The sequence below is a fragment of the Sylvia atricapilla genome, chromosome 1, assembly GCF_009819655.1.
Source record: "Sylvia atricapilla isolate bSylAtr1 chromosome 1, bSylAtr1.pri, whole genome shotgun sequence".
Lineage (NCBI taxonomy): Eukaryota > Metazoa > Chordata > Aves > Passeriformes > Sylviidae > Sylvia > Sylvia atricapilla.
In genome coordinates this window covers 91,635,764-91,647,791 of record NC_089140.1, presented here as the reverse complement: position 1 = coordinate 91,647,791, position 12,028 = coordinate 91,635,764, and the positions used below count along the sequence as shown (strand labels likewise).

Here is a 12,028-nt window from a genome sequence, read left to right as displayed (position 1 = left end):
TGATGGCAATATACATGCCAATATACACATAGGCAAACGTTTACTGGGCAGTAGCAAAATACAGTAGTTTACTACTGTTAGCTCAGGCAAGAGGCATAATACAGAGTATGAGCTCTGTTAAAGCCTTTATGGGCTGCCTAGCTTTATTGGTGAAATGAATATGGTGCCGAGGTGTGGATTAATGAAATTTTTTTGTACAGCCTGTGGAGTTTTTCTTGCATTACAGTATGATGCAGAGGTAGCTTGTACTGCTCTTACAGCAATAAAAATGAAAAGTGTAATAAGGGATGTTCTTACCTCCTGGGTCTACTAATTTGCATCTATATCCTTCGACTTAAAATCTGTAAATAGCACCATGAGTAAAGAAAGCTTCGTTATGGTTGTTCTGTAAAACATGGGGTCGAAGACAATCCAGTCTTAAGAAAAGATCCAGTTATTGAACAGCACTGATGAGAAGTTCTTCCTCCAGTAAAGGCACAAATATTGTGGATTCTGCCTTGTGTTCACCAATGATAACCTTACCAGTATCCTGATCAGCATTTCAGCTTAATATTTTAAAAAACTGATGTGTTTTAACTTGTCCTTCCATGCTCAGGGTCTGTTAAAACATAGATAAGAATGTGGGTTTTGGGTTTATAACTACTGCTAAGTCTTCAAAGGAAAAGCCTGGAAGTTCTATTCTGACTTACAGACTAGAAGAGAAAATGTTTCGGAAGCTGTAATAATAGAAATATAGGATGGAACACTATTTCAGCGCCCTTACTACTTTTCTCTTGGAGAGTTGATCGACAAGGTGGAATCTGGCATCCTCTCTTTTGTACTTAAAAAGGAATCTCTGGTGCTGAGCTCGGGACATCCTTGTGGCTGCTGAATTTACAGTGTCTGAAACTGCCCTTTTGTTTTGAAACGTGGCTGTTAAGATTTCTGACAATCATTAGGAATGTGTGTGCATTACAAATACATATACAAATGTTTCTTTGTTCTCCACCTTTTACATGTTCAGCACTCTGTAATTGAATATTGAAAGGAAAGGTATTTTGGGGAGTTTCATTGGGTTGGTTGGTTGTTTGTTCATGTACATAGCTAGTACTTGGAAAATAGTTCTTACTAAATAAAATAATTAGATGGAGGAAAGTTCCTGAGACTGATAGGTGATTTCCTAACTTCCTGATTGAAGCAGGACTACAGCCAGTGCTGGATCTTCACTTGCTTGCTGAATCCTTGAATGTCTTCACAGGCAGAGAGTCTGTTACCTGTGTTTAATCAGTCTGTAGTTGTTCAAAGAGGAATTTTATCCTAATATCTAATCTTTGCACCTGAAGCAACTATCTCTGGCTGCTACTTTTTAATGCTTTTGTCACATTCCCACAGGGCTGGACATTTTGTAGGTGCTGTTCAGGTATCCATGCTATTATATCTCCTCTTAGTCTCCACCAGTCTAAAGGAGTACAGCTCCCAGACTTGTTCTCATAAATTATTTGCCCTGGATTGCTGCTTGTGGTAGCCATTTTGCTGGCCCCCCTCTGCTTTCTCTCCATCTCCTTTGAACTGAGCAAGGATGATAGTAGTCATCCTTACAAGTCCCAGAAAATGGGGAATAGATATTCTGCAGTGAACTACCTGTGCAGTATCTCAGTATTCCCAAGGTCCTGCTCAGCTGAAGCTGTGGCATCAGTTGTATCCCCTAAATTACTGTTGTCTGTGAAATTTCTGAGGGTGTTTTATGAATGGCAGCATCAGTAACCTGGTTGAGGATGCATTGTTGTGAGCTCTGGAATTTGCTCTTTGGGGGATTCTGCTGCTTACTGAACACCAGGAGGCTGCTTTTTGATTGTTTCCCTTTGTGCCTGGCAAACCATCTGATTTTCAGCTCATTGATCAGTCTGGTATCCTTTAGAGAAAATACTGTCTTGTTTTGATTTTGAGATGCTTAAGAAATATATTACTGATAACATTACAAAGCCATGTGGCTAGTGTGAATTAAATGTTAGCTTGGAAACCTGCTGTTGCTGAACCAGAGAGTCTTCAACATCAAAACTGCTTTGTTAAACTTCTTTGGGCAGCAATGGTCTTTAAGTAAAACTTTTTTTTTTTAATAAGAAAAATTTCAACCCTCCAATCTGCTGCCTTTGGTCATAACGGCAGCTACAACTTGATATTTAGCTTGACCATATTTGTAAACCCTAAGCATGTTAAGGTAGAATGTGCTGTGAACTGCTTCTGGTGCAATTCTCTGTAAATTCAATTTGTTCCTTGAAGTAAACTAAATAAAGCACTTTTCCACATACACCCATTTGTATCATATAGCATTTGGCCATGTTGTCTGCACATGCTGGACCCAGAATCTTAACTTGACCTTCAGACACTTGATTGAACAGTTCTGACATTAGGTTATTGTTGTACTTGCAGAATGCCTGAGGATCTTCTTGCTATGGGATATTTTGAAGCTTTTAACTGAAAAAGATTAAGAATTTATTTTAAAGAATCAAGGGAGATATGCTTTCCAATACCCCTTCCTTATGTTAATATTGCAGAGTTGTTTGCAAAATGTTTGTAACCTTGACTTGGTTTACAGCTTTGGTACCCATCTCTTAACTCCCTGTTCTATGCAGAAAGAGGGAAAAAAAGAATATATGCAACATGTGTTTGCCATGACTGTAGTTCTGACTTTTTTACTTCAAAATTAGGAATTATGTGTAAAAATAACTAATAATTTAAATTCTACTTTTTCAATCAATTAAGTGTCAGTATATCACCTTATTTTAATCTTGAGCGCTGTGACTTGCAAAATATTGATGACCTCATTAAAATGCGGTTTGTGTGTCTCTGTGATTTGAGGGAGAGAGGGACAAAGGAGAAGTCCAACAGGAGTGTAAGTGCACGCCTGAACATTCGCTTTGAAGCTCTGAGTGATTAGGAATAGATACGTAAAAAATGTTCTTTAATGACTGTGTTAATTGTGTCTGGGACTATGTTTAGGCTCTGGATGTTTAGACTAGAAGCTTTTGTTGGGTACCTGGAATACAGATTGATTGGCATGTATGATACTTAAAATAAGTATCCAATATGCAAAACACATTAAAATCAAATAAGAATTGAATATTCTGGGTTTCTGTGATGTTTGTGTGTTTGACATTTTGTGTTGGTTGGGAAGGGGAATGGAAGGGGAGACTTAAAACAGTGAAGTTAAAAACGAAAATTATCAAGCTGGAATACTGATTAAATGGCAAAATGAAGATAAGTGTTCAATTTTGTAAGATATTTCAGTGATGTACTAATTACTTAATAAAAGCAAATGAGGAGAAGTAATCTGACTGTCACACTCTTATCCTAGGTTCTTCGGCTCTAGTCCAAGTTCGGATAAAGTATCGAAGGCTCAGACCAGGTAGCTGAATATAAATGATGCCTTTTTCAGATGCAACTTTGAAATCAGTAATTTTATTTCAATGTTGACTAAAGCAGGTATTTTGATTATGGTCTAGAAAGAGACAATGCAAGCTGCCAGATGTTTGAATCGTTGATTTTTTTTTGTGCACTGGTTAATTTATGCTAAAAAAATCTTAAGAGAATATGAAGTTACAAGTATTTTTACAGAAAGACTTTCAAATTTGAGACATAGTTTCTGTCTTCACGATGATCCAACAATATCGTAGTGAATCTAGCTAGTATGTTTTAGTGAAGTTTTCATTTAATAAAATTGCAGCATGCTCAGTGTACAGTGGAAGTATGACAAAGCAAAAGCATATAAACCAGGAGCAGCATGGGTTGTTTGGTATTCAGATGATACTATGACAAAAGTAGTTCTACGTTAGGAAACAAGAAGAAAATGGCCGTGACCTTGATGAGACCTTTAACTTCTGCTTTCATCTTCCCATATTAAGTCTGAAAGGTCATGTGCCTTTGTCAGCTTGGAAATAACCAGCTCACACTGAACTGCTGCACAGGCACACAAATGCGTGCGTTTGAATATTGATAAAAGTCTGTCTGTGGAGTTGAATTAAGTGGCACCAACCTGTTACATGTTGACTGTCACGTGCTACTGTTGCATGTCACCTCAGGCAACAAAAAACCCCAACAAAAATTTCAACAAAATGTAGAAAGATTTTAAGAAGACTGTGAACTTTTGGTAGGAATGGGCCACATTGTTGCTGTGGCAGCAGCTGTCCCCCAGGGTATTTTGTACCACTGTTAAATTGCAAGAGGTTTTTCGTCTAAATAGTTTCATCTAAAAACTTACTTCGTGTGCAGTCCTGGAGTTTGACTTGATGGCAGCACAGGCGTATTTCTAATGGAATGAATATTTAAGAATGAATGTGGAATTCCCTCTTTTGAAGTTGTGGTTGGGGTTTTTTTAGGCATAACCTGACATCCTAGTGGGAAAGAGTACAGTAACAGTTCAGTGCTCATGATATTTCTACTTATTTGCTCCAGTTTGAAGAAATTAGCAGGGTTAATTACTATTACATAATTCATTGGTCAGTTATATGTAGTTAAATAGATGAGTGCTAGTTCTGGACTTTTTTTGCATATTAAATATATGTATTTTAACACTTCATCACAGTCTTCTGTAATGTCCAACATTTGAATACACTTATGCCTCTTTGAGATTGTTTTGCAGGTATATTTAGCTGAACTCTGCTGGTATTCTAAGCTGAGGAAGAATGCTTTAGAAGTGTATTAGGCAGAGCAAAAAACAGGCTATTAGAACTCAGTGAGGAGCAAGATAAAACCCTGGTTGAAACACTGCTAGTTCAGATTCAGGAATACACCGACTGTGTCTGTGCAGCCTTTGGGCTGCCCAGAGCTCAGAAGGTATTTGCTGTATTAGTGAAGATTGTGTTCTTTGTTAGCCTTAAGGCAGTATAATTCTTGAACTTCAGACTCCAAACAAGCAGTCCCAGAATGTTGTATGAGTATTAGGGTTTTAAGGGGAGGAGGAGGTTGGTGGCTTTTCTTTTTTTCATGAGAACTAACACAGCCTGGGACATGCTATGAATGTGAACTTGGTATCTTTCCTCAGTAAACTGAATTATGTTAGAAGTCCTGTTTTGCTTATTTGGTTCTTTTCTTGAAGACATTTAGTTCTTGTGTATAAAATTGTTAAGGAAGACAAAGTGTTGGTCTTTTTCTTTGGGGGACTGAGTTTTTGCCTGTTTTATTTATGCATTTCAGAGTGCAAATGAATTTTGTCACCATTAAAGTCCCTGTTTAGAAAATCCTTTAAGATCATAGACATTATGTGTAAAATATGTACTGTGTAATGTCTCTTTATGTATGTATTTTTTACTTCAGTGAAGAGAGCATTCACAGGGTACGTAACCTGTCTGAAGGATTTTATAAATGATCCCGGAAGAGAAGAACCTCTAATTGGTATGGTTTTTTGTTTTATAAATTGTATGCCTTTGAATTTATTACTGAATTGCCTTTTTTTTTAAATAAAAGGTGGGATTTTAGCTACTGTTTCATTTTCTGTAAGTGTATTTAATAACTTACCTGTCCGATAATTTAAATTTTAGTTGATTGCACTGGGTATTGTAAAGGCCTCCTTAACTGTTAACTTGTTCCTGATGTAGCCATCTAAGTAAAGACGCTTTTTCCAGACCATGGAATGGTTGAGGCTGGAAGGGGGCCTAGGCTGATCTTAACCCTTGCTTCAAGTCCCAGAGGAGGTTGTCTGGGACCATGTCTAGATGGCTTTTGAATATCTCCAGGGTAAAAAACTGCGATCTCTCAGGGAAATCTGTTCCAGTGCTCAGTCGCCCTTGCAGTCAGTGCGTTTCTTGATGTTCAGACAGTATCTCCTGCTTTAGTTGTACCATTGCCTCTTCTCTTGGCACTGGGCACCACTGGAAACAGCTCCCTCTTTGTGCCCTCACCTCAAGTATTTATACACAGTGATGAGATCCCCACTGAGCCTTCTCTTTGGGCTGAACAGTTCCATTTTCTCAGTCTTTTCTCATAGGAGAGATGCTCTAGTAGCATTGTCATTTTCATGGCCCTTCATGTGCCCCTGCCTCTTGTACTCGGCAGTCCAGAACTTGACACAGCACTCCAGGAATGACCCTACTGGTGCTGAGTGGAGCCTGCTGGCAGCACTCCTCCTTCTCTGCAGCCCAGGATTCCATCAGCCTTTGGCTCATCTTCAGCTTGGTGTCCACTAGGTCTTTTCCTGCCAATGTGCTTCCTGGCTAGCCAGCCCCCAGCATGCCCTGGTGCCTGGTGTGTTCTTCTCTGGATGCAGGACTTGGCACTTCCCCTTGCTCATCTGCCTGAGCTTCCTGTCAGCCCTGCTCCAGTCACTCAAGGTCCCTCTGGATGGCAGACATCCCTCCCATCATCAGCCTTTCTGAGGTTATGCCTTCCATCATCAGCTGGATCATTAATGAAGGTTTTGAACAGGACTGGACCCTGTACTGACCCCTGGAGTGCACTGCTACCTTCTGGCCTCCAACTGGACTTCATGCCACTGGTGACTTGTCATCAGTCATGCTTCTTTGTGGCTTTCTGTTTGGTGGGATATACAGGTGTTTCTGCTTAGTGAGATACTATTCCTCACTGCCCTTGGCTATACTAGAAGTAGTGAAATTAATTTTAATGCTTTCTTTCTAACTGTTAGATTAGGCAGCCCTAAGGAAAGAAGCAAGGCTGCTTGTCAGTGGCCTTAGTGTTTCAAGTGTGTCTAAAGAACGTAAAGAAATAGGTTCTCTGATGAAGGCCTAAGTAGCAAATTTCCTAGTATTAGCAGAAAATTTCAGTTTAGTGCATTGTCTTGTAGTTACTCCACATAATAAATTGCTAGGTTTTTTAATATTAATACTTTACTATAAGCATTTGTAAATAAAAACCATTTTGGTTGCAAGAAGACTTTTAGTTCATTTGGTGATAGTTTATTTTTAGAGTTAAGATTTAGCAGTATGATACTGTATCAGGTCTGAGATGAAGTTGAATTTCTTCATAGGAGCCTGTATGTTTTGGATTTGAGAACAAGCAGTTTTGATGACACCCCAGTGGTTTTTTCTTGTTGCTGAGCAGTGCACCTGCATCAAGACTGTTTTGTTACTCTGGGTCCTCACCCCTTGAATAAGCTGTGGGTGGGCAAGAGACTGGGGGGTGGCACATCCAGGGCAGTTGTCCCAAAAGGGCACAAAGGATATTCTGTACCACGTAATGTTGTGCTCAGTAATCGCAGTGAGGTAAAGGAAGGAAAAAGGGGGGAAGCAGCGTTTAACTTCCAAGGTGGCTGTTCAGAGACTGTGGGTTGGTACTGGTCTGCTTGTGGGAAAGTGAGCAATGGGGTTTTGCATGTTGGTTGGTTTGGGTTTTTTTTTTTACCCCTCTTTCCTTAACTTATTAAACTATCTTTAAGTCCATGAGTTTCATTGCTCTTGTTCTTCTTGTGTTCTCCCCACCCTGCTGAGGGGTGTGGGATGTGAGTGAGCAGGCAGCTATGTGGTTCTTGGCTGCTGGCTGTGATCAACCCATCACGAATACAGAGTACTGGAAATTATGACATAAGGGAACAGCTGCAGGATTTTCCTATTTGTTTCAAGCTGCTTTTAAATTTATTATGTTAAAGCTTTTCAGAATAAGACTGAATTTCTGCATACTTTCAAGTGATTGTCTCAGTAATTTCTAGGAAAAATGAAGTAAAATCCCATTTTTCATTCTTGAAATTCTTAAAAGTTTATGGAACATTTTGAGATTATGAAAGATTCAGTTTTTTGAAGTGATTGTCTTTTCTATATCTGCTTTTACTCTGATACTGTCCAAATTATGTTTGACGAAGTATTTTAAATGCAGTTTTTAAATCTAGATATTTGTAGGGCATTTACTATTCTCATTCTCTTTCTTAGTTTCTTGAAAACATATCCTAGACAGGAGTAAAGGTGCGTGAAATATTTTTGGTGGGCCTGGAAATTTGCCTTAGATGGTGTATTTCCTTTCAGAATAAGGCATTGTAAAGAGATAAATTCAGCTGATATCAGAATTAAGTCCAAAGAACTGTTAAAGTGATCCTGAAGGAGTGCTGAATTCTGAAAAGGGAATAATTTCATAGATTAATTTTGAATCTAATGAGCAGCATTGAAAAAAATGCATTTGTTTCAGTAGTCTGTAGTAAAATAGATATATTTGTAACTCTTGCTTTTACAGGTTTAGAACATGTGGTTGAAGTCAGATTTGAAGGAAGAAAAGACCCACGTTACGAGTGCAGGCTGTGTGGGTATAATGCAGAGGTGGGCTCTATGATAGAACATCTTAGTGGATATAAACACAGAAGAGAATACATTGTGAGTAATTGTGATGGATTTTGATCAAAATTTCTTTGATGCTCCCCTTTTATTTTTTTTCTAAATTATTAGACCGTTTGAAGTTTAAACCCCCATATGATAAATTGTCAGTACTTACATAATTGACTCTCCCTGGGTCATACCAACAGGAAGAACTCAGATGCTGTGGGCTGTTGAGGCAGTGCAGTCCAGGGGTACTTGTCTGTTTCAGCTCCAAAGTCTGTTCCTAAGTGTTGAGGTTGTTTTTGGAACCTGATCCTGAAAGCAATGTGATTCTTTTTTATTCCCCAACATGTCCATAGCATTGCTAGATTTGGTACAGAGGGTTTTCCTTTTGCTAGCAAGCTTTGCATGGTGTCCATTTTTTTGTTTGGAAGACTACTTTAGTAACTCTTAAAATTTGGTTAGATATGTTGCAGAGAAGAAATTAGCTCATAATACTCAAATCAAGGTTTACCAGTCTTTTGGAAGCTTATCCAGAAGGTGAATTGTGTAAATATTTCCATATTGTGATAAATTTTGATATTAACCTTTTCAAGCTGGTTTTGTTTACAGTCTAAAGAATTTCCAGATAAAATGAGGAGAAGACCAACAGATATAAAAAAATGCAAAGTCTCATTTCTCAGATGGATAGCAGAAGAGCTAGAAAAGAGTGAAGGATTAAAAATGTATCAGGTAATTGGACGAAAATGTAAAATATCTGGTAGTGTGCATTTATCAGTGCATTTATGTTTAATAGAGTAAATTTTAAAAGTACTGCTGGCAAAGATTGTTAAATTTCTCTGTGTTTCTAGGGAGTGTAGTGAGTTGAAATAAGGCTTACCTTTAGGTTGCCCTGAAAAATCCAGAGAAGAGAATAGTAGTATTGAAATTAATCAAGAAAAAACCAAAGCTTTATATTTTAAAGTTTTAGATGCTTTTAGATACTTTAGATACTTCAGAATTTTTCAGTCTGAATTCAGTGGTTCAGAAATTTTATAACTTTAACTTCAATAATTTTTCATTTTTGCAACTTAAAAGTTTCTCAAATGTATGCAAATTTTCTCTCAAATTGCATTTATATTTAAACGATTCTTTATCTGTTTGAGAGGTGTTTATTTAGTTTATTTAAATTCCGTTTAATTATGTTGGCATAAATAAAAGGACTTGTTCCTTTCCTAAAGGCAGTTGCAGTAGAGACTGTTGTTATGAAATTTCAATGAGGAAGTCTAATATGAAACTCTTCTATTTTTAGGTTGAAGGTTATGAAAGACCAGCTACCTCATGTAAGTCTCTGAATTTCTTGAATATAGTAGATTTGATATAATTGATATTTGGCCTAATTTGACTTAGTAGTTGAACTCAAAGGGTTTGACTAATGTGAAACATTCAACTTATAATACCACAAAATATTTTCAGATATTTTTCTGGGTTTTGTGATTTTGAAGTGATGAAAGAAGGAAATTGACAGACTTCCAGTCTCCCTTAGATTTTTTTTTAACTTCTTGGTTCCAGAGGTGTTTATGATAACTGTAGTAATTTGTTCATCAAGGAAGGTAAAAAAGTATGGAAAAATGGTACTTGATGGCTTTCTCTGAATAAGGTGATAAAGTCTCCTCTACCTCATTTCTATCTTCAAAAGACTTACATGCTGAATCACTGGTGAAAGTGGAAATTACTGTTCTTAAGCAAATCCATTGGAACAGGCAATAGAAACCAAACCCACAAACATAAACCCAGCATCTTCCCTCCTACAGTATGGCTGAGTTACTTCTTTTGTTACTGTAGATATCCTATAGATCCTTAATGATGTCAACCTGGAGGAATAGCTCCTTGCTACCTTTTGACCCAGTGTTAATATCAGAGGGAAGGTGGGTTTGACTGAAGTTGTGAAGGTTGTATAGATCAACACAATTTGTCAGTGTGAGTACTGCTGTAGGAGCCTGCCACAGCAATGTGCTTTTTTTTTTTTTTTTTTTTTTTTTAGTCATTGGTGAGTTCTGTGGCTTGTACTTTTGAATGCTGGTCTGCAAAACAAGGTGGCAGAAATCTTTGTGAAGAAGAGGGGATGTGACCTGGTAATTAGCTCAGTGATTCTCAGTTCAGAGTAAACTGACACTAGTCATGTCAGCAGAGACTTATGTAGAAGTGGAAGACATGGTAAATATCAATCTGAAACATCAAAAAGAGTGATCCCACCCAGTCTTGCAGGACATGAAACTCTGGAAAAATGGACAAGAGGGAAGTTATCTGCAAAAGCATTGTGCCTTTTGATATAAAGGTTTGCTCTGGTTAGGTGATAAGGTCAACATCAAGTGAATTCCAGTAAAACCCCCTCTGGTTATTAGAAGAAAATCATGGTTACTGGGTTAGCAGCAGTAAGTAGCTTTAGACTAGATCATGTTGGCAAATTTCAAAACTCTCTTCTGACAGTGAGAATGAGTTTGGGGTTATAAATAAGAAAGGCCACACACATGTACTAGTGTGCAAGCAACAAAAGGGACATTAACAGCTTCATCACTGGTTATACACTGAGAGATGAGATGATCAGACATTCCAACCTCTGTAACTTCTTGTTGGAAACTTAGCTACTGTATTTAGCTAAGCTGAATTAAGACTAACTTAGCTTTTAAGGTTCGCTGGTATCTGCTAAAAAAAACCCCACATGTGGACCTTGTAATGTTTTTTTTATGGTGGGGACAGGCCTACCTCAGTTTATGCCATACAGCCTTCTTGTGTAGGACTCAGCTGCCTGAACACAGATGCTGTAGGGTACCCTGCAAAGAAAGCCTTTAAGGGCACAAGTCTCCCACAGACTTTCATCAAGGATGCCTGCTGGTTTCTAAGATCTGTGTGCTATCTGCTGCTGAACCCTGCCCTTTACAGAAACCACAGCCACTTCGTGGCCAGTAACTGTTCTGTTTGTGTAATGCTTCTGTTGCAGTAATACAGTGTAAGCCTTGTGATGTTGCTAATAATTCTTTTTCATTTTCTAGCCCCATTGAAGAAGAAAGCAAGGTGAGCGTACTGCCTGCACGGAAGAATCAAAAGAGATATTTTAGTCTATTTTTCTGTAGCAATCATGACATATGGGAAAATATTTTATATTGTCTTTTGACTGTACTTAATCCTCTTCTATAAATTGTTCCTTTTTGTCTGTGAGGAAATAGTAGCTATGGCTTTTGAAATACAGCACTCAAAAAGTAATTGCAATTGAAATTTCAAGCAGCTTCCATTCTGTGTGGGATGGGATATCTTTGCTGAGCAAGTTTTATAAAAAGCTGTTTATATAGGAAGAAAAACACCCAACTCACTGTTAATTTAGTCATGTCATTTAGCTGATTTATAAAGAATTTCTTCTGTACTACTGGTCTCTTTGGGAGTCAGAATAAGGACCTTTACAGCATATTTAAAACACTGTTATTTCTTAGACATAGAGTAAGTGATATAAATTTGGAAACCGCAGTATATTGGTTCTAGATACTATGAGTAAACCTAATGTTTTGGTAATATTTTGAATGCATCTTAATACTGTAATTTCTTTCTTTTAAGGTTGGAAGATGATTATAGGCATGAGGTAAGTAGAGGCAGTAACTCCACACAAGTGTTCATCTATCCACAAGTGTCTCATGTTGTTGTAGTTTCTTTATGCTTATTTTTTAATTTTTCTGGAAAATGATTACACTTTGGCTTAATTTACTATTTTATTAATATTGTTTCAGAAGCAATTGACCTAATGAGTCAGAATTTTGTGTTCATCA

General features: G+C 37.7%; 1 protein-coding gene across 1 annotated transcript in view; it reads left to right on the top strand.

The window, feature by feature from the left end:
• LOC136366583 (uncharacterized) overlaps window positions 1-12,028 on the top strand; it is a 28,067-nt gene that overhangs the window by 9,712 nt on the left and 6,327 nt on the right. Inside the window, exons 4-10 of the mRNA XM_066327764.1 lie at window positions 3,335-3,385; window positions 5,293-5,370; window positions 8,152-8,288; window positions 8,844-8,963; window positions 9,523-9,553; window positions 11,264-11,285; window positions 11,820-11,844. Coding sequence (XP_066183861.1) covers window positions 3,335-3,385; window positions 5,293-5,370; window positions 8,152-8,288; window positions 8,844-8,963; window positions 9,523-9,553; window positions 11,264-11,285; window positions 11,820-11,844 — 464 coding nt within the window. The remainder of the gene's footprint in view (window positions 1-3,334; window positions 3,386-5,292; window positions 5,371-8,151; window positions 8,289-8,843; window positions 8,964-9,522; window positions 9,554-11,263; window positions 11,286-11,819; window positions 11,845-12,028) is intronic.